General features: G+C 30.2%; 2 protein-coding genes and 1 pseudogene across 2 annotated transcripts; all 3 read left to right on the forward strand.

The window, feature by feature from the left end:
• The first annotated feature begins 336 nt into the window (after positions 1 to 336).
• LOC110633188 (tryptophan synthase beta chain 1) lies at positions 337 to 2,837 on the forward strand. Its single transcript, XM_058129422.1, is given in 7 exon segments — positions 337 to 353; positions 558 to 930; positions 1,205 to 1,583; positions 1,893 to 2,268; positions 2,355 to 2,449; positions 2,537 to 2,622; positions 2,625 to 2,837. Coding segments are annotated over 7 exon segments (1,461 nt in total). The 3' UTR covers positions 2,760 to 2,837.
• A 6,947-nt stretch (positions 2,838 to 9,784) lies between these two features.
• LOC131170711 (tryptophan synthase beta chain 1-like) lies at positions 9,785 to 11,576 on the forward strand. The gene is made up of 5 exons (XM_058130434.1): positions 9,785 to 10,135; positions 10,229 to 10,585; positions 10,679 to 11,112; positions 11,199 to 11,293; positions 11,380 to 11,576. Exons 1-5 carry the CDS (start codon positions 9,809 to 9,811, stop codon positions 11,559 to 11,561), a joined length of 1,395 nt encoding a protein of 464 aa, XP_057986417.1. The 5' UTR covers positions 9,785 to 9,808; the 3' UTR covers positions 11,562 to 11,576.
• Positions 11,577 to 12,567: 991 nt separating this feature from the next.
• LOC110633177 (tryptophan synthase beta chain 2, chloroplastic-like) lies at positions 12,568 to 15,835 on the forward strand (annotated as a pseudogene).
• Positions 15,836 to 23,600: the final 7,765 nt, after the last annotated feature.

The raw sequence follows: 23,600 nt of genomic DNA on the forward strand, positions 1-23,600 counted from the left end.
AATATAAAAAAATGATTTTTTAAAATAATGAAAATAATTATATGATTGATCAATCTTAAATTATTTCATATCTTTAATAAATAATTTTATTATATTATTATATTTTCATATATTAAAATTAAAATTAAAATTATTATTAACCACATGCAAAAATATGAGTAATTTCCTAATTTATTTCAATAAAGTAGAATTAAATCAGAATATCTAACTCATTAATTAGTCATTACCATCCCTAATTAGAAGGCTCTCATAACAAGTATTTTTCAGTTGCTGTTAGCTACAGCACTCTTTCCAGACCAACCCACACCGGCCTACCCCACTGATTTGTTTTCTACCATGAGGGCAATTAACTCGTACGTTATAATCAACTTTAGAATGTGGATCACAAGACAAATTCTTTTTGATTTCAAATTACGCATTCAATCCACCAGAAACAAATCATGAGTTGTTGAGAAAGGAATAGCTAACTCCATATATAAGTATGCAATCCACTCTTCCGAGAAATTAAACATCATAACACACACCCAAAATCCTTTTCATTTCTCATCTCTGCTGAGAGCCACAAACGCACGACAAGCTTTTGGATATGGCTTGCATATTCAAATTTCTTCCTTTAATCAAACTTGTTTCTTTAATAGACAAGTAAAAGATTTATGTCCAGCCATTAAGCTTAAGACATCTAAGAGAAATACCAGAAATGCCCATGTAGTTTGTACTCTACTTTTGCCTAAAGAAAATTCCCTCAATTCCAGAAAATTGGGCCTCAACATACCAATCACAGGGACACAACAGGTTCCCATTATTATGCCAGCAATCATCCCAGGAAAATTTGGGAGGTTTGGAGGCAAGTTCGTGCCTGAGACGCTCATTGCATGCTTGAAGGAGCTTGAAGCTGAATTTAACTGGGCTTTGCAAGACCCTGAGTTTCAGGTTTGTTAATTTAGAAAGTGTTCATTAGGAATAAATTATTTAAAAAAAAAAAAAAAAGAATTTAACATACAATTATGCCTGAAAATTTTTTTAAGTAAAAAAATTGAATTCTTTTATTCTAAACATAGAATTAACAAACAAGAAATCAATTAAATTAAATTCTTATAAAATTCTGTATTCTAAATAAGGGAAAGGATTTAATTAATTAATTAATTAACTAATTATCTTTTCCATAACTACCCACCTAAGAAAAATATATATCTTATGTATGCAGGATGAACTTGAGATAGCACTTAGAGACTACGTAGGAAGGGAGACTCCTCTGTGCTTTGCAGAGCGTCTCACAAATCACTACAAGAAAAAAGATGGGCAAGGACCAGAAATTTTCTTGAAGAGAGAAGATCTCAACCACTGCGGAGCACACAAATTGAATAATGCGATTGCTCAGACGATGATTGCCTAACGCATGAGTATGAAAAGTGTTGTGGCTGCCACTGGGGCTGGACAACATCGAGTTGCAACTGCGGCTGCATGTGCCAAGCTTTCTTTGGAGTGTACTGTTTTCATGGGCACTTCAGATATGGAAAAACAAGGGCTTTTGACAAAAAAGGTGTAATAAAAAAAAAATTATACAAAAAAATGTGAGATTGAAAGTAATTACTAAAAAGTGATGAATTAAGCTGAGTTGAACGAAGTGAGTGTGAGACGCTAGCTATAATAACGTTTTTAAGGTTCGGACGCTATTTATAATAACATTCGCATAAAAAATTTTAAAGAAAAGCTTAAATCTATTCAAAATAGCGTCCAACTTTCTTTTAAATAATAAAATATTAATTAAAAAAATTTAAAGGTCGGATGCTACTTATAGTAGCGTACAACCTTTTTTAATTTTTAATTATTTTATTTTATATTTTAAATAAAATATAAATATTATTTTAATAAATAAAATTATAAGGAATGAGTAGGAAATTTCCAGACAACCTATTACTTGACAGGTACTGTAGTGGAGCCTCATCCATGTCCAAGCATGGTCTGCGAGTTCCAGTCCGTGATAGGAAAGGAAACGCGGAGGCAAGCGATGGAGAAATGGGGTGGCAAGCCAGATGTTCTGCTTGCCTGTGTAGGGAGTGGATCTAATGCACTGGGGATATTTCACGAATTCATAGGAGATGAAGATGTGAGGTTGATAGGAGTTGAGGCTGCTGGGTTTGGTTTAGATAGTGGGAAACATGCTGCTACTCTGGCTAGAGGAGAAGTGGGAGTTTACCATGGAGCCATGAGCTACTTGTTGCAGGATGAGGAAGGCCAGATAATAGGACCACACTCTATTGGTGTGGGGTAAGTAATTTAGCATTATACACATAATTTGAACAAACAATCACATAATTAACAAAGATTGTATTAACCTTTTGCCACTTTTACAGGCTAGAATATCCAGGAGTTAGCCCAGAACTAAGCTTTCATAAAGACACAGGACGTGCAGAGTTTTATTCTGCAATAGATGAAGAAGCTGTAGAAGGTATATATCATCTAAAATAATAATAATAAGCTAGCAAATTAAAGGAAGGGTGGTAGATTAATGATGGTTGTACATTTTTTTTTGCAGCATACCAAAGGCTTAGGAGAATAGAGGGTATAATTCCATCTCTGGAGGCATCTCATGCATTGGCATTTCTGGAGAAACTTTGTCCATGGAGATAAAAATGGACCCCAGTGGCACTAAGGTCATAGTAAACTGCAGTGGTCATGGAGATAAAGATACTGCAACTGTCTTAAACTACCAACAATATTCAATATGGAACAATGGATCAATGCCAATTTCTAATTAATTATTGATTATGTAGATCTGTTTTTGGATAGTTAAAATTGCAATTAATTTTCCAATTCCAGACCAAATTATTTACTAATTTTCAAATTAAGTTAAAATTCAATGTTTTTAAATCTGGCCAGCCATTTAATCAATGATAGCAAAAGATTTCCAGTTTAAAATTTAACAGGATTGAATCAGTATTTAATTGATAATATTATTAAATGTAAATTAATTAGACATTACAACATTAATAATCTTTTAAAAAACTGTAATATTGTATTATTATAATTGGTAGTTTAACTTATTTTATAAATAATTATTAGAAATAAATTGAACTAAATTTAATATACGGAGATTCCGATTAGACAAGTAAAGCACATTAGGTTAGAGGATAAAAAAAAAAGAAATGATAGACCTAAACTGACTTAGAGGAGAATAGTATAATATAAACTAGAAGTATTACACATTTTCAAGGATTTAACCTAAAATCGTTTAGAGTGGAGAAAGAGAATTCATATAGCCGATCCTAATAAATTTTTTGGATAAAATATTAGTTGAGTTTAGTTTAGTTTAGTTTAATATATAATATTTTTTAAATATGTTTTAAAATATTTAATTAAAGTTTTAGATTTTTCATATTTTAAAATTTTATAGCATAATAAATATAAAATTTTTTATATATTTATGAAGTAAATATATTTATTAAATTAATAAAATAATTAATTAAATTAATAAATATAATGGAAGAATGCAATGGAGAGAGAGAGGGAGTTATGGTTTAGCATTAATACTGTGTCTGTTTGACTAGCAGTTCAGAGAAAACCCTGGTCTGTACTGTGTCCTCACGCTTCTTTGAATATGAAATTAAGAGAATGAAAAGTCTTCCTCCTCGATGATTAGGTAAAATTTATGTTGAAAAACCTTGCAGGCCATTCAGCTGAAGAGAATTATAGAAAGGATAAGCTCACAATTAAACAAAAATTTTAGACAAAATAAAATTGCTACTAAACGTAATAAATACAAGAACATTTGAACAACACTTATGTTCGCAACTTCAAGCTTAACGAGGGATAACTTTACTTTTATTATCTCAATTTTAATTTATAATATAAAATATATCTTATTTATTTATTTATTTTAAAATACATATAATTAAAATATAATAATATTTTAAAAATATTTAGTAAGTATCTTTAAAATTTAATTTTAATTTAAATTTGATATATTTTAATTGAAAAAAAAATTTAACAGTAAAATATTTTTTTATTTGACATTCCCTTTAAACTGTCGTTGAAAAATTATTTTTTTAAATATATTAATTAAAAATTAATAAAAAATAATTTAAAAATAAATTTAATAAATTTTAATTATAAAAATATTAAAATAATAAAATAATTTTTTTAAATTAATTTTTTTAATAACATCTAAAATTATATTTTTATTAAAAAAATAATTTTAATCCTTTAAATATCACGTGAAACAGACGCTTAAAAGATTATTTTTTTAAAAAACAGTTTTAAAACAGCTTTTTAGCATATAACCACAACCCAAATAGAACCTATAAAATAGATAAAGAAAATGATATTGGAAGACTGCGAGTAAAAAAAAAAAAAAAGTGTTTAGAGCATTTTTAATAAAATGGAAATAAATAGACATTTAAATAAATAAATTAAAATATTTAATAAATTTTAAAAAATAACTATCAGCCCTATTTCAAGAGCCAAATCAAACATGTCCAAGGTCACGGAATGGCATTAATACCCTTACCTGCAAGTACAGACAAAACTCTGTTCTGGACTCTGCCCTATGCTCACAGGTTCGCTATCCTTCAAGATTTAGACTTTTTTTTTTCATTATACGCTTGGCAAAAGATGAAGAAGGAATGCATAAATTAGCTATTAAATATTGTGTCATTATGTTTTGAAAATTTAGAATGTTATAAGAATTTTTTTTAATAAAATTTAAATGTAAAATAATGTATTTAACCAAAAATGAAAAATGTGTTACATGTTTAACACTCCAGACCTGATACATTAAGAATATGTTTAGTGATATTTTTTGAGTTATTAGTGAAAAATAATATTTTAAAAATATTTAATATCTTTAAATTTTAATTTTAATTTAAATTTGATATATTTTAATTATAAAAATTTCAAAACAGTAAAATTTAATATTTCTTAAAAACAGTTTTTAATAAAATGGAAACAAGCATGGATGGATTGGCATTGACACTGTTTGACCAGCAATTCAGAGAAAACCGTGTTCTGTATTGTGTCCCTATGCTCCTTTGAATATGAAATTAAGAGGATGAAAAGTCTTCCTCCTCCATGATTTAGGTAAAATTATGTTGAATTCAGCTGAAGAGAATTATAGAAATGATAGGCTCACAATTAAACAAAAATTTTAGAAAAAATTAAATTACTACTGAAAGCAATAAATACAAAAACATTTGAACAACACTTGCGTTTACAGCTTCACGAAGTTAACAATGGATAATTTCACCTTAATAACCTCAATTTTAATTCATAATATAAAACAAATCCAAGTGTTAATATAATATATTTAATTAAAAATTAAATAACTTTTTATTAATATATTTAAAATATGCTGTTTTTATAATAGCTTCAACAATAATTTTAAATATACTCTAATTATCCTTTATTTTTGTCGTTTATTGGCCTACCTTGCCCCATTCGGGCAGGGGAGGACTTTCTCCCTTCTTCCGGAAGTGAGTTCTTCCCTTTCATCTGGCAAGGTTGTGAATAAATTTTGTGCGATTTTAGTGGCAAATCCAGCAATTCTTAGTGAGGGTGTTCTTTAGATCTACCTTGCTCTTGCTTCAATAGAGGCTCGCCTTGTTGCGATCTTCAGTTTTGTTGCGGTGGCTACAGTCCTTCCTAGGTTTGTGGAGTCGTCCTCGAATCTGTGTGGTGACTATCTCTGGGATCCTTGAGTCAACCTCCTCCTATGATGGTCTATGCTCACGGCTAAAAGAGATTGAGGCCATGAACTCTGGCCACCATCCCCTCTCAAAATCACCGTCGCTGGATATACACTTGGTTTCAGTAGGTCTGTTAGTTGACTGAGTTTGAGCCTGAGATGGTTTATTTAAGAAGACATGCATGCTTGTTGTGAAATTGCGGACGCTTTTTTTCTTTCTATCAATTGCTATGCCAGCCCTGGACCTGGCCCTAGGAAGATTGGTCGCGCTGAAAGGGTAGTTCTCCGGTGAGTTCTGTGGGTGTTGGTACTTGGTACTTCAAGGGGGTTTAATTGTATGGCCTAGGCAGTAGGCCTCAGTTTTCTTGATAGTTAACCCAACTAACTTAACTTATTAATTGATGCACATGTTAACTACTTACTTTTAACTCAGTGATGGAACACTATCATTTTCTTTTCCTTTTTTCAAAAAAATATATTTAATTAAGCTTTTTAATAAATTAGTGAATAAAGTTGACTGAATTGGTAATTTGATAAATTTATTATTATGTTTTGAAGTGTGCTAATTTAGAATGCAAATATTTTATTGATCATGATTGAGGGATCAAGTAGATTCATAATTAATGTGGATCAAAGGGTTTTCAGTAACATGAAATATCTTATTTATTCTTTATATTTTTTGAAGTAAAATTTCCCTTCATTTTTTACTCTTTCTTCTTTCAATACTTTTCCTCCAATTATATCGTCTTTTTTAACAAATAATAATAAATTATGTTTTCATTTTCAAGAAAAAAAAAATAAACTTCTTCTCTACACTTATTTTTTCGATCTGCACACACTGAAGAAAACATATATAATTATTTAAATTTTAATAACATACACTTAATATTTAAATTTTAATTTTAAAAATTTATTTTAATTTTACTTTATTAAATCTTTAAAGAGTACAATCCACATATATGTTTTCCTTTAGTCAATATTTGTGATGAAACAATTTTCTCTTAGGCAATATTTATCGTTTTGAGGTTTTTTATTTTTTTTCTTTAACTCTGTACCGATTGACAAAAATCATGTATATTACATAAAACGTGTAAGATATAATATGTCAATTTTTTTTCCTTTTAATCTAGCTAGTTTAGGGGAAAAAAAAGTAGCTAGTTAATATTAGGATTAATTTTAATTAAATCAAATTATTCATCTCACTTTTAATTTTAATTTATGACTTTAATTATTTAATTTTTAAATAAAAATAATTTAAATTTAAATTAAATTAATTAATTAATATTTAATTTAAAATTAATTTAAATTTGCTCTATGATACGAAATTAAATTAGACAATGACAGATAAATTAATATGCTTGTTTGGTTTGAGTAAATAGGATAAATCTATATGAATTCAATTCAATATATATTTTAATCAATTAAATAAACTGAGCATATGACATATCACATTGATTGTATCAATTACAAAAATTATAATTTAATTGATTCAATTTAATATATATTTGAGTCAGCTGAATCAATTTGAGTATTTGACATGTCGTATTAATTATATATTTTAGTCAATTAAGCTTTTAATTGAGTCAATTGAATCAATTGATTACGTACAATGTCACATTAATCATATATATTTAAGTCAATTGAGAAATTATAATTCACTTGATTCAATTGAATGTATATATCAGAGTCAACTGAATTAATTTGAGTATGTTGTATGTCACATTAATCAAATATTTTTGTCAATTGAGTTTTTAATTAAGTCAATTGAATCAAATTGATTATGTGTAATGTCACACTAATTATATGCATTTGAGTCAATTGCAAAAATTATAATTTGATTGAATATATATTTCAGTCAATTGAATCAATTTGAGTATGTGACATGTCACATTGATCATATATATTTTAGTCAATTATGAAAATTACCATTTAACTGATTCAATTGAATATATATTTAAATCAATTAAATCAATTTAAGTATATAACATGTCACTTCAATCATTTATTTTAGTCAATTGAGCTTTTAATTGAATTAATTAAATCAATTAATTACGTACAAGGTCACATTAATCATATATATTTAAGTCAATTGAGAAATTATAATTCACTTGATTCAATTGAATGTATGTATCGGAGTCAACTGAATTAATTTGAGTATGTTGCATGTCACATTAATCATATATTTTTGTCAATTGAGTTTTTAATTAAGTCAATTGAATCAAATTTATTATGTGTAATGTCACACTAATTATATGCATTTGAGTCAATTGCAAAAATTATAATTTAATTGAATATATATTTAAGTCAATTGAATCAATTTGAGTATGTGACATGTCACATTGATCATATATATTTTAGTCAATTACGAAAATTACCATTTAACTGATTCAATTGAATGTATATTTAAATCAATTGAATCAATTTAAGTATGTAACATGTCACTTCAATCATTTATTTTAGTCAATTGAGCTTTTAATTGAATTAATTGAATCAATTGATTACGTGTAATATCACAATGATCATATATAATTGAGTCAATTATAATAATTATCATTTAATTGATTCAATTGAATATATATTTGAATCAATTGAATCATTTTGAGTATATGATATATCACATTGATCATATACTTTAGTCAATAGAACATTTAATTGAGTAAATTGAATCAACTGATTATATACAATGTCACATTAATCATATATATTTTAGATTAATTGTGATAATTATCATTTAAATGATTAAATGAAATATATATTTTAGTTAATTGAATCAATTGAGTATATGATATGTTACATTGATAATATATTTTTGTCAATCGAGACCTTAATTGAGTAAATTGAATCAATTGATTATATAGCAAATCATGTTTTGTCCATTGACCATATATATTTTGAGTCAATTGAATCAACTGATCATATATATTTGGAGTCAATTGTGACAATTATTATTAGCCCTTAATTGAGTAAATTGAATCAATTGATTATGTAACATGTCACATTATGTCAATTGACTATATATATTTTGAGTCAATTAAATCAATTGAATCAACTGACAATATATATTTCGAGTCAATTGTGACGATTATTATTTAAATAATTTAATTAAATATATATTTTAGTTAATTGAATCAATTGAGTATGCGAGATGTCATATTATGTCACATTATTCATATATATTTAAATCAACTATAACAATTGACATTTAAATGATTCAATTAAATATATATTTCAACCAACTGAATCAATTAAATATGTGACATCTTAGATTGATCATATATTTTAGTGAATTAATCATTTAATTAATTCAATTGCGTAAAATATATAATTTATTTATATGAAATATATTTTTAATTAAGTTAATTGAATTCATTTGAAATTATAATATTAATTAATTATTTATTATTATATATATTAATCGAATCAATTTAATCGATTTATATTGTTAGTTTAATTGAGTTAATTTAATCAATTTAAATTCAAATTGATCATTTGTTTAATTATAATAAAGTAATATATATTATACTTTTTTAATATTAATTCACACATTAAAATAAAAATAAATAAATAAAAATCTATTATTTATTTTTATTTTTATTTTTAAGTTTTTTTTTTAATTTACATAAACATTTTTTTTTCCAAATGTGTAAACCTAATTTAAAAAAATGAAAATAGTTGATTAAAGAAAAGAGGAAAGTGAAAAAGTAAATGAAATTTTAATTTATATTGAAATTTATAGCTATAATAAATATAACAGATAATTTAAAATTTAAAATTTAAATTTCTATATTCTCCCATAAAAATAATTTAAAGAATATTTTAATAAAATAATATAATTTTTATATATAAAATGATTTTATCATTTTTATTATTTTATATTAAATGTGAATCCACTTACTTGATCCCTTAAGCTTTTTTCATATTTTATTTCTAAACGTAAAACACATAATACTCGTGTAAAATTCATTGCAACGTGTTTATAAAAAATATCTTTGCAAAGGAAATTACGTGCTTGCAGAGAATAATTAAGACGTGAAAGCGATGGCTAATTCTATTCATAAATATGCATGTCACCATTCCGAAAAAATAAAAATCAAAATCCTTTTCATTTCTCATTTCTGCTGAGATCATATGGCTTCCTATATTCAAGCTCGTTTCTTTAATCGACAAGTAGATGATTCTTGTCCAGCAAATAGGCTTATGATATCTAAGAGAAGAACCAGAAATGCCCATGTAGCTTGTGCTCAACTTTTGCCTATGGAAAATACTCCCAACTCCAGAAAATTGGACCTCAACAAACCAATGATGGGAACACAGCAAGTTCCCATTAATGTGCCAGCAATCATCTCTGGAAAATTTGGGAGGTTTGGAGGCAAGTTCGTGCCTGAGACTCTCATTGCATGCTTGAAGGAGCTTGAAGCTGAATTCAACTGGGCCTTAGAGGACCCTGAGTTTCAGGTTTGTCAATCAGAATAGGATTTAATTAATTAATTAACTAATTATCTTTTCCATAATTACCATATAAGAAAAAAATGTGTGTTATTTTTGCAGAATGAACTTCAAACAGCACTAAGAGACTACATAGGAAGGGAGACACCTCTGTACTTTGCAGAGCGGCTCACAAATCACTACAAGAATGAAGATGGACATGGACCAGAAATTTACTTGAAGAGAGAAGATCTCAACCACTGCGGAGCACACAAATTGAATAATGCGATTGCTCAGGCGATGATTGCCAAACGCATGGGTCTGAAAAGTGTTGTGGCGGCCACTGGGGCTGGACAACATGGAGTTGCAACTGCGGCTGCATGTGCCAAGCTTTCTTTGGAGTGTACTGTTTTCATGGGCATTTCAGACATGGAGAAACAAAACTCAAACGTACTCTTGATGAAACTATTAGGAGCTGAGGTACCTTATACACACACACACACACTTATATATCTAGCTAGCTGCATTTTAATGAGCTTAATGCGTATTGAATTTGTTTTTACTTTATTTTAGGTTAAAGGTGTGGAAGGAAATTTTAAAGATGCAAGTTCACAGGCAATCAGGGAATGGGTGGGAAATTTACAGACGACCTATTACTTGACAGGTACTGTAGTGGGGCCTCATCCATGTCCAAGCATGGTCCGCGAGTTCCAGTCAGTGATAGGAAAGGAAACGCGGAGGCAAGCGATGGAGAAATGGGGTGGCAAGCCAGATGTCCTGCTTGCCTGTGTAGGGAGTGGATCTAATGCACTGGGGATATTCCACGAATTCATAGGAGATGAAGATGTGAGGTTGATAGGAGTTGAGGCTGCTGGGTTTGGTTTAGATAGTGGGAAACATGCTGCTACTCTGGCTAGAGGAGAAGTGGGAGTTTACCATGGAGCCATGAGCTACTTGTTGCAGGATGAGGAAGGCCAGATAATAGGACCACACTCTATTGGTGTGGGGTAAGTAATTTAGCATTATACACATAATTTGAACAAATAATCACATAATTAACAAAGATTGTATTCACCTTTTGCCACTTTTACAGGCTAGAATACCCAGGAGTTAGCCCAGAACTAAGCTTTCTTAAAGACACAGGACGTGCAGAGTTTTATTCTGCAACAGATGAAGAAGCTGTAGAAGGTATATATTATCAAAAATAATAATAATAATCTAGCAAATTAAAGGAAGGGTGGTAGATTAATAATGGTTGTACATTTTTTTTGCAGCATACAAAAGGCTTAGCAGAATAGAGGGTATAATTCCATCTCTGGAGGCATCTCATGCATTGGCATTTCTGGAGAAACTTTGTCCAACTTTACCCAGTGGCACTAAGGTCATAGTAAACTGCAGTGGTCGTGGAGATAAAGATGCTGCAACTGTCTTAAACTACCAACAATATTCAATGTAAATTTTAATTAGAAGAAACCTTCAAGATAATGTTATTTCAAGAAAAAAAATTAGAAGAAAAGATTAAAAAAATTTAAAAATAAATTAAATTTTAATTCACATCCCAAGTGCACGCCATATTTATTTATGTGATAATTGTTAGATGTCATTTTAATTAGCCTCTCAAACCTTACACGCTATTTTAATTGACATTTTGAACGTTGAATACTACTTAAATTAGTATTTTTGAATTAAAAAATTATCTCTCACACTAAACGCTATTATAATTAGTGTTCAAACCTCGGTATGAATAATATTTTTTATGCTACCCAAGCCCACTCAGCATAATTCACCTCCTATTAATAATTTTTCCCAAACTAACCCTCTTTTGATAAATTTGTTTTCACAAAACACCCGTACAATAAAAAAGCTCAAATATTAACGCATCACTCTGTTAGTTTGTTCTTTACCCTATCATTTGAGGGCAGGGACCGATGAAAAATGTTGCAGTTTATTTTTTTAAATATTTTTACTTTAAATTCAAAATTTTATAATTTTAAAAATATTAAATAATAAAACTAAATTCTTTTTTCTTGTCATATGTACAAGTTTTCTTTCTTTCTTTGCACACCCATGAATGTGAATCGAGGCCAGAGTGATTTTCATGTAAGGTCATATCAAGCTAGGCACAATTTATGTGTCACCAACCTTGTGATATATTTTTTCTTCATCCAAGTGCAATGTTTTTGAATAAAAATAAAAGAAAAATTCATTAAAAAAAGCACAGAAGAGCAATTAATGCCAAGCTGCATATCAAATCCAATTCTCTTTTCTTTACTGGTTATTTCGTATCAACTATTCTAAACAAGAAAATATCCATTAAAATACTCGTGAAAATCGTGTAAATTTGATTACAAATTACGTGTTCGCAGAGAATAAGGCTTGTTTCTTTCAATCCACCAGAAACAAATTACAAGTTGCTGAGAAAGGGATAGCTAACTCAATATATGAGTATGCAATCCACTCTTCCATGAAATTAAACATCATAATACACACCCAAAATCCTTTTCATTTCTCATCTCTGCTGAGAGCCACAAACACACGACACGCTTTTGGATATGGCTTGCAATATTCAAACTTCTTTCATTAATCAACAAGTGAACGATTTATGTCCATACAATATATTTTCCATAATTAAGAAAAGGGTTTAATTAATTAATTAATTATATTTTCCATAATGACCCACCTAACAAAAATATATATGTTATGTATGCAGGACGAACTTGAGACAGCACTAAGAGACTACGTAGGAAGGAAGACTCCTCTGTACTTTGCAGAGCGGCTCACAAATCACTACAAGAATGAAGGTGGACATGGACCAGAAATTTACTTGAAGAGAGAAGATCTCAACCACTGCGGAGCACACAAGATGAATAATGCGATCGCTCAGGCCATGATTGCCAAACGCAAGGTTCTGAAAAGTGTGGTGGCGGTCACTGGGGCTGGACAAAATGGAGTTGCAACTGCGGCTGCATGTGCCAAGCTTTCTTTGGAATGTACTGTTTTCATGGGCACTTCAGATATGGAAAAACAATCCTCAAACGTACTCATGATGAAATTATTTGGAGCTGAGGTACCTTATATATGCTCTCACACACATATTGTAGCTCCAATTTATTATGTGTATTGAATTTGTGTATATACTGTTTATTAGGTTAAAGGTGTGGAAGGAAATTTTAAGGATGCAAGCTCACAGGCAATCAGGGAATGGGTAGGAAATTTGCAGACAACCTATTACTTGACAGGTACTGTAGTGGGGCCTCATCCATGTCCAAGCATGGTCCGCGAGTTCCAGTCAGTGATAGGAAAGGAAACGAGGAGGCAGGCGATGGAGAAATGGGGTGGCACGCCAGATGTTCTGCTTGCGTGTGTAGGGAGCGGGTCTAATGCATTGGGGATATTCCACGAATTCGTAGGAGATGAAGATGTAAGGTTGATAGGAGTTGAGGCTGCTGGGTTTGGTTTGGATAGTGGGAAACATGCTGCAACTCTGGCTAGAGGAGAAGTGGGAGTTTACCATGGAGCCATGAGCTATTTGTTGCAGGATGAGGAAGGCTAGATAATAGGACGGCACTCTATTGGTGTGGGGTAAGTAATTAAGCATTATGCACATAATTTGAACAAACAATCACATAATTAACAAAGATTGTATTAACCTTTTGCCACTTTTACAGGCTAGAATACCCAGGAGTTGGCCGAGAACTAAGCTTTCTTAAAGACACAGGAGATGCAGAGTTTTATCCTGCAACAGATGAAGAAGCTGTAGAAGGTATATATTATCTAAAATAATAATAATAATCTAGTAAATTAAAGGAAGGATGGGAGAGTAATAATGGTTGTATATTGGTTGCAGCATACAAAAGGCTTAGCATAATAGAGGGTATAATTCCATCTCTGGAGGCACTCATGCATTGGCATTTCTGGAGAAACTTTGTCCAACTTTACCCAGTGGCACTAAGGTCATAGTAAACTGCAGTGGTTGTGGAGATAAAGATGCTGCAACTGTCTTAAACTACCAACGATACTCAATGTAAACCATAGATGGTTTAAAAATAAGCATTCATTCCTGTGCGAAATAATAAAAGGTTGTTAGAGTCTAAGTTAAATTAGAAGTAAAAAATTAGATAAATTATAAAGTTTAGTGGAATTTAAATTATTATTTAATAATTAAAGTCCAAAAAGTACTACGCTTTAGTGGTATATATATAGAGTTAGTTGGCCATTTTATTGTATTGTAGAAAGCTCGTAAAGTAGAGAGGTTTCAAATTCTATGAGTTTTGTTTTAGTGACTTATAAAGGTGAGAAAAATAAATAGTAATTGTAATTATTTTTCCTTTATGGTGGATTTCTTTAGTGGAGTAGGCTTATATCAAACCACATTAAATTTTGTGTTCTTTAATTTTTATGGGTGCTATTTTCACAACAATTGGTATTAGAACTGTGGTTCAAGATGTCAAAGATGGCAAGTATAAATTTGAGGTCGAGCCGTTTGATGGGAAATATAATTTCAGTTTGTAACAAAACTCCGTGAAGGATGTCATTATGCAACAAGAATTAATCAAAGTATTGAACGAGAAGCAATCGACAAACATGAAAGATAATGATTGGGAGGAACTTCAACAAAAGGCAATGAGTACGATTCGATTGACGTTAGCCCCTAATGTGAAATACAATGTCTTGGAGAAGACTTTGCCATTTGTTTTGTGAAAGAAATTAGAGAGTCTGTATATATCAAAGTCACTCACAAATCATTTGTACTTGAAGAAGGAGTTATACCAACTCAGAATGTAGGAAGGTACTGATGTGAGGGACTACCTTGATTTTTCAATAAATTAATTACTCAATTGGCTAATGTTGGTGTGAAGGTAAATGATGAAGATAAAGCCCTCTTACTTTTAGCCTCTTTCCCACAATTTTATAAAAGCTTGGTGACAGTCCTAATAATTGGGAATGAGACTTTGAAGGTGGAGGAGGTTACCATAGTTATCTTGAATGATGAGAAATTCAAGAAGACAAGTAATAGCAATGAAGGTGGAGCTTTTGTTGCCAATTATAATTGTGGTAGAAGCAATCCACGTGGAAATAATTGGAGAAGGAATAGTAGATTAAACTCAAGACCACAAATAGACCTTGAAGATAAAGAATGCTACTACTATCATGAGAAAGACCACATTCGATACCATGGTATAAAGAGGAAGGAAGATCATGCAGAGTTTAAATAATTCAAGAAGAGTAATGGAAAAGAAAAAGAAGAAATTGCTACAATTGCAATTGATGATGGTACTAACAGTGAATGTTTGAATATGGATGATGATAAGGAAAAGGGAAAAAGTCAATTACAAGATGAGTGGTTAATGGATTCTACTTACCCATTCCATATATGCTCAAAGAACAAGTAGTTTGATGGGATTGAAGACAAGAAAGGAGAAAAAGTGAAGCTAGCCAATGGAAACAAGATGGAGGTTCAAAGGTATTAGAAGAGTGAAGATCAAGCTATATGGTGATTGTGTGAAATTGTTAGAAGCAGTGAGATATATTCCTAAAATCGAAAGAAACTTAATTTCCTTGGGTAAGTTGGATTCTTTGGGTTATGAGTGTTCGATTCATGATGAAGTCATGAGAGTTAGCCGAGGTACTCTCCTGATCATGAAGGGTGAAAAGATTGGTGCAAAAAATTTCTACAAATTAGAAGGAAGCACATTGATTGGAAGAATACAAGTTGAGGCAAAAGACAATATCAATAATCAAAAGTGTAAGAAAGTACGCAAGAGAAAATTAATTTTTATAAAAGTGTTGAATACTAATACCATTTGACTTGGAGGTGGACATTATTAGAGTCCAAATTAAATTAGAATTAGAAAATTAGATAAAATAAAAAGTTTAGTAGAATTTAAATTATGAAATTAGAGTTTCAAAATGACTAAGTTTTAGTGGCCCATATACACAAAATTATTGGTTGGTCATTATATTGTAGAGAGCTCATAAAATGGAGAGGTGTATCGAATTCCCTGAATTATGTTTGAGTAACTTGTAAGGGTGAGAAAAATAAATAGTAGTTGTAATTATTTTTCCTTTATAGTGAATTTATTTAGTGGAGTAGACTTTACATTGAAACATATTAAATTTTGTATTTTTTAAGTTATGTGGGTGTAATTTTCACAACAAAGGCCAACTTCATGAGGCATGAAGGAAATGATGAATTTGAACTTTATCATATTATCATTGTATCAATGCTTGAGCATCTCAAACTAAGGATTTTTTTTTTTTTTCAATTAATGCCAATTGAGACTCAAACTTTACAATTCTAAAGCACTGAGTTAAAGCTGCTCTAAATCAATTATTTAAGTGGCAAAGAATATTAAATCAAAATATTAAAGATGAATTCACTTTTTTTTTTTTAATAGAAAGCCCTTGACCAAGGAGAGCCATAGAGGACTGATGGAAAGTCTAATTGCTAAAAGATCAGGAGTATGTGCTAGTTTTATCTTCTTTTTTAAACACTTTCTTCCTTCTAAAAGAAGCTCCTAAACACCTGTGGTTGTCTGGATAGAGATTTCTTTTTGTAATGGTTAAGAGTTTAACGTTCAATCAAATCAAATTGGGATCTAATTGATATATTTTTAAATATAAATTAATTATACATTATAATATTAATAATTTGTTAAAAAAACAATCTATTGTATAAATTTAATTAGTAGTTTAACATATTTCATCTATAATTATTAAAAATAAATTTAAACAAATTTTAATATATAGTATTTTTAAAATATATTCTGAAATTTTTAAAATTAAAAGATTTAGAATTTTTTTTTCAATTAGAATATTTAGTAAGTATCTCAAAATTTAATGTTAATTCAAATTTGATATATTTTAATTATAAAACATTAAGTAGCAGTTCAGAGAAAACACTATTCTGTGATCTGTCCTTTGAAGAAGAGAATGAAAAGTCTTCCTCTGATTAAGGTAAAATTCTATTAAAAAAACCTGGCAGGCCATATTCAGTGCATAAGTCAGCTGCATGGGACACATCATTAAACACTTCCAGAGAATCAATTTCTATTAAAACAGAGTGATACTGTTGAGAAGAGAGTCAGAGAAGTGACTGACGCAATCCACAAGCCTCAGCCTCACGAAGAGATCGCAAGCCTGGGTAATGACCTGACACAGTTATATGAAAAAGACCCTGACTGTTTCGAAAAACAGCCCCAAAGCCACAACGATGTTCCAAGGCAAATGTGGATGAATCAATATTGCATTTAAATGAACCCATTGGTGGAGGATGCCAATGATAAGCCTGAACCGCTGCTGGTGGCATCAAGAGACCAGAGTGTGGAGCTTGAGGTAAAACGTTAAGAAGCTAAGCATATTACTAGCAGCATTTAAAATAGCTGGAGCATGAGCATATGATCTTTGACCCTTCCAGAGAAACGAAGTATCCACAGAAACCCAACAACAGCACAGACCTAAGAGCTCAATTGAGGGTCCAGATTAAGAAGCGCATGAGTGAGGCAGTGCTCGACAGTAGGTAAGGAAAGGAGGTATGTCAAGCCTAACATGTTCCAACACATGGTAGAGGTTGGACAGGGAGTAAGCAAGTGCATGAAATCTTCTGGAAGACCACATAAATCACAGGCTAAATGAACATGAATACCACGGCGTCCAATCTACATTTAGTGAGAACATGTCTCGCATAACACGCCAAATAAAATTTTTTACATTTGGGGGCAACTGAAGCTGCCACAATTAAGAAGCACAATTTTTTTTCTTTAATAACATGGAAACGAAGACATGGAGTAACATTAATATTCTTAAGAAAAACATTAATTAGCAGTTCAGAGAAAACACTGTTCTGTAATCTGTCCTTTGAATAAGAGAAGGAAGAGTCTTCATCCCGATAAGGTAAAATTCTATTAAAAAAACCTTGCAGGCCATTCGCTTCAGAATTATAGAAATGATAAGTTCACAATTAAACAGAAATTTTAGATAAAATAAAACTTAAGAAATTACAAAAAAATATCGAAACTTTATTAATTTTTATAATTGTATCATAAACCTTTTTTTTTTTCTTTTAACAGTTATACTTGAATTATTAACATTAAATTAATTACACTCTGCCATACTTCTATTAAATTTAACAGTCAATGCCTGTTGGATTTTCGATTTAGCTCTAATCCCTAAATTAATTTCTAACCCCAGTAATCCCTAAGTTCCTCCCTATCTTTATTCTCCCTAATCAGTGGCGGATTTAAAAAAACAATTTCGGAATCAACATATAAAAATAAATAATAAAATATTAGTAAAAAATTAATTAAAAGTCATTTATCAATTTATTACACTTAAATTTTAAAATTTTTTCTTAATAAAGTTTATTATTGAAAAGTTACAGCAAAATTTTACAGTAAATAAATTTTTAAATGTATATACATTTTTTATCTCAATTAATTTTAAATTTTATCAGAAAAGATGGTTCAATAATTAAATTTACGAGGAGTCAATATATACAAATATACATATATACAAAGAATATTTAAAAAAAAAGAGGGTTCAATTGACCCCTATTTTATAATGTAAATCCGCCGTTGCGAAAGCTAACTAATTCCAAGTGGTTATAGGCTATTAAATTTAATAGAAATAATTAATGGTTGGGTGCAATTAATTGATTATTAATAATTCAGAGTATAATTGTTAAAAAAATTTATGTTACAATTATAAAAAATGATAAAATTTGAGATTTTTTTATCATTTCCCTAGTAAAATTGCCATTATAGTGTCATGCACTGCAGAAGCGTATAAATTACAAAACAAATAAAATAAATATACAAAATATCAATATTTACGTGGTTCACTCTTTTCACATAGGGCTATATACATGGGCATACCATATTCCACCATTAATAATAATAAATCATCTATTGCAAGCTGAACCTATACTGCCTATCAACCCAATTACACTCAAAAGAACTCACACTACATAACTGCTCATAATAAATATATTAATTAATCCTCCCAATCTCCTCTAGACATAATCCAATATATTTACTACTACATCACAAAGAACTTCTTCAACTATAATAGACAATAATTCCTTCCTCTTGGATTATGTCCTTTTTCCACCCTAGGTCGAAACTACTTTTTCTCCATGAGACTGCAATAGGCAAGAGCCCCTCATCAATAGGTAGAGTCAAATCTTCAACAATTGGTAAAACCCTTCTCTGTAATGGGCAACAACTCTACTCCATGAGCTGAAAACCACTCTTTTCAATGAAGGAAGCCACTCTCTATTGGTAAAGCCACTTTCCATGGGCAACGCTTCTCTCTATGGGCAAAGCTAAATAACTTTTTCACCATTATCTTATTTATAGTGTTAATTCCCTCAATCATAATTTGATTAGGAGTTCTACCTAATTTAGGAATAACACTAAAAAAAGAGCGCTACTCTATATAGGAAATATTCTTCCATCCTATTGAGAAATATTTCTCCTACTCTAATTAGAAAAATGGTCTTTCAAATCAACTAAGATTTTGGATCATAAATCTAATAAATAGTAATAAATACAAGAACATTTGATGGACACTTATGTTCACAGTTTCACTACCGTAAGCTATAATCTTTACAAGAAACCAAGTTTGTCTCAGGACTGCATTTAACATTTACTATAGGACCTAACAGAGACCTCTCAAGAGATAAACCGTTGGATGCATTCAAGTACGTAGCTCCTTTATATATCCAATCCTCTGCTTCATGGCTATAATAATCTCTAAGGCTTCATCACATAATGCGCAAGCTCTCTTATCCACATTTGCTGGAAGACCCAATTCTTCATCTTTATTCATCTCTGTTGTATCCTCATCAATTTTCAATAACACAGGAACTCTAGTTGAATCTTGAACATCATGGGTTCCTTTTGGGTTTATTTTCACTCGTGATACTTGAAATGAATTTAGGGCATTGTAATAGCATAATAGTTAAACTTCAATTTGTAATATATCTCTTCTAATTTTAATTAAATGCACATAAAAGTTCTTCTAACGTATAGTAACCGGTTTCCAATTAAAAAAAAGGGGGTTAATTTCACCTATATTACCTCAATTTTGAAAGTTATAAAAGAGAAGTCCTCAACTTTAATATTAAACTTATCCAACTTTAATTTTGTAAATATTATCAAAAAAAATTACATATTTTAAAATACATATGACTAAAACATATTGAATTAATTAAAAATTAACCTCTTACTAATATATTTAAAATAATAATTTTTTTAAATAACATATTAACTATCTTTAGATACTTAGATTGTGTAGTTTTTCTATATTCGTTTGTCTATTACTTGAAGGTGCCATTGTAAAGAAAATAAAATAATCAAATTAAATGGATGCATTCAAAAAGTTGCACTCTATGTATAATGAATTGCAAACCCAATATTCTTAGGCAACACAAAATGGCAAAATTAGATTATATTCAAAAATTATTCACTCAACCATAGAACAACAAGACCAAGAACTTCATTAAAAAAAAAAAAAAAGAAAAAAAGAAAGAAAGAAAGAAAGATTGTATCATGTATCAACAAAACAACAAGGCCAAGAACTTCATTAAATAACTTGGGTTACATTATGGAGAACAGAAAGAAAAATATTCAAAACATAAGGTGAAATGTTCTCCATTAAGTGCTTTTATTGCCACTAATCCATCACTTGGATGTTATGATAGCTTAAGACAACAGGAATACCGAAAACAGAGAATTTGTAACCTTTTGCAGTAAGATGAATACTGTTTATGTATAAAGAGACAAATGATGGTAAGAAATCATTACTCCTGCTGCAATTAGCTAGAGTAGGCAAAGAAACAACAAAATGTGTAAAGAGATGGAATTTTAGTAAAGAGAAATAAATAAATAAATAAATCAACATTCCTGTTGCATTTACTTTATATAGTTATTAAGGACATGATTTGCATCCATTTTGCCCTTAAATATATATATATATATATATCTTTTATTGATGTTTTTACTTAGTTTGCTTTATTTTTATAATTTTGGATCATTCATATTTTTCTTGCTTTCATAAGTTAATTCCAAGTATAAAAGGGCTTTTGAGCAATTACAGAGAAGTATTTATTGATTTGGAAGTCCATGGAGTTGTAAAAGAAAAGTAGAAAAATTTCTAAGTCATGAAGAAATAGAAAGTCACACAGAGGTAGACATTGGCCCATGTCTCAGGTTGTGTGAATGCAAGCTTGACAAAAACACCAACCGTGTTCCATTTACACAATCTAGTGTAATTTACAACTTCAATAGCAAGAGAGAAATAGAGAGTTACACAAGCATTAACACAGGCTCTGTTTGGGGTCGTGTGATTACATCTTTCACAATCACACAACCTAGTACTACACCTTTTTTTTTTTTTACAAGCTTGAAGTCTAGCTGCCCTAAACAGATCACACGGGCTCAAGTAATTGGAGAATGCAGATGTACAGGGTCGTGTGAATTAAAAGTCACTCTGACTCAGCAATGTCATGTGAATTTCTTCTCCAACACCTTTTGTACCTCATATTAACCTATTAGCTAAGGCAGCATTTTTGGTAGTATATGTTCTTATTTTTCTTAGTTTTATCTATAAGTAGAAAGAGAGAGAAACTTTAAAAAATTTTAGATTCTTGAAAGCAAGAAAAGGATGATAGCTTGATATCTGATTGTTCTCATGGCAACAGAGGATTTTCAGCAAAGAGACCATCATCAAAATTGATTTATCTTCTGGGTTTTTCTATTCCTTTGCTATTTTCATGTTTATTGTTATTTTCTTTATAGATTTCATTGTAAATATGAACATAAGTAAGTAGTTTGTTTTAGATTTCATTGTTGGTATGTAATAACTAATGGTATTGATCAAATTTTATTTACTAAATGGGGATTTGTACATTGATTCTCTTCCTTGTGCTTTATTATGCTCTAAATCACTAATTGATAAATTGAGAGATGAAGATTAGTGGTGGAAAAGCAAGGTTTAGAACTTATAATTTTAGATCAAGAGATAGACTAAGGCTATGAAAAGGCTTTCATGAATTAATTATAAAAGTTAATGGGTTTTAATTAAATTAAGAGCCACGAAAGTAGGAATTGGTTAAGTTAAAATACATCTTTGATATCTTGAAAGAGAATCTAAGAGATATTAGAATTAATTCTCTTCAAAGACAGAGTTAACCATTCATTAGATTAATTGGACTAACACCCAGTCAATAAGCGTGTGAACTCCCAGCTGTGGAATGGCCTTTATATTAATTGATACTTGTTTATTTTAATTTGCCATACTTTGTTTCATCTTTATTAATTTTACCCTTTATTGCTCTTTATTAAATTATATGAGGAATGCTAGCTACCATCTTCAATGACACTCACTTCGAATACTTGTTATATTATTAGTCCACATAATCTATTTTTCGAAATTTTTCTCTTTTTACTCTCTCATATTTATCATTAAAAGATAAATCAAAGTTCTTTGAGTATGAGTTTCAAAAACAGCCCTTGGATGCTTGAGATGATTTTCAAAAATTCTGCTATAAATCAGAATATTATCAAAATAAACAACCATAAACTTGCCAATGAAGTGGTAGAGCACATGGTTCATTAGGCACATAAAAGTGCTAGGAGAATTAGAAAGGCCAAAAGACATGACCATCCATACAATCCAAATTTGGTTTTGAATGTTGTTTTTCACTCATCCCCTTCCTCCATTCAAATCTGATGGTACCCACTCTTCTAATCAATTTTTGAAAATACAATAGCGCCATGTACTTTATCAAGCATATCATCAACTTTAGGAATGGGATAACGATAATTTACAGTGATTTTGTTGATGGCCCTACTATCAACACACATGCGCATGGATCCATCCTTCTTGGGCACCAACAAAGTAGGAACAAAACATGGGCTCATCAATTCATGAACATACGCTTTCTCCACCAACTCCATGACTTGCCTATGCAATTCTTTTGTCTCTTCTGAATTGTTTCTGTAGGCAGGTCTGTTTGGTAATGTTGCTCCTGGCACTAGGTCAATTTGGTGTTCAATGCCACAAGGGGGTGGTAGTCCCTTTGGCATCTCTTCGGGAAAGACATCCCCAAACTCTTCAAGTAGCTTAATTACTATGTGAGGAACTGCAATATTGTTAGCTTCAAGCAATTCTTTAATAAGAAGAACAAAAATAAGGTCATGGTTAGTGATAGCATAAAAAATGTCCCCCTTGTTTAGGAACAAACTCTCTTTCTTCTCCTTTCTACTGATCACTTATTTCTGATGTAGTAGTTGAACCTGTTGGGGGCTCATAGGACCTAATACAATCTTTTTTCTGTCCTTCATAAATGAATAGGTATTTTTGAATCCATCATGAATAGCTCTTCTGTGAAATTGCCATGGCCTCCCTAATAATAGATGACTAGCATTCATAGGCAAAATATCAAACAAAACTTTATCTTTATAGTTGCCTATGGAGAAAAGAACAACTACTT

The sequence above is a fragment of the Hevea brasiliensis genome, chromosome 11 (assembly GCF_030052815.1).
Source record: "Hevea brasiliensis isolate MT/VB/25A 57/8 chromosome 11, ASM3005281v1, whole genome shotgun sequence".
Classification (NCBI taxonomy): Eukaryota; Viridiplantae; Streptophyta; class Magnoliopsida; order Malpighiales; family Euphorbiaceae; genus Hevea; species Hevea brasiliensis.

What these genes read in the sequence shown, in the direction of transcription:
- LOC131170711 (XM_058130434.1), top strand. Translation starts at nt 9,809, where the DNA reads ATGGCTTCCTATATTCAAGCTCGTTTCTTTAATCGACAAGTAGATGAT. An exon ending in TAGAGGACCCTGAGTTTCAG is followed by an intron (nt 10,136 to 10,228) that starts GTTTGTCAATCA and finishes TTATTTTTGCAG; the next exon opens with AATGAACTTCAAACAGCACT. An exon ending in TGAAACTATTAGGAGCTGAG is followed by an intron (nt 10,586 to 10,678) that starts GTACCTTATACA and finishes ACTTTATTTTAG; the next exon opens with GTTAAAGGTGTGGAAGGAAA.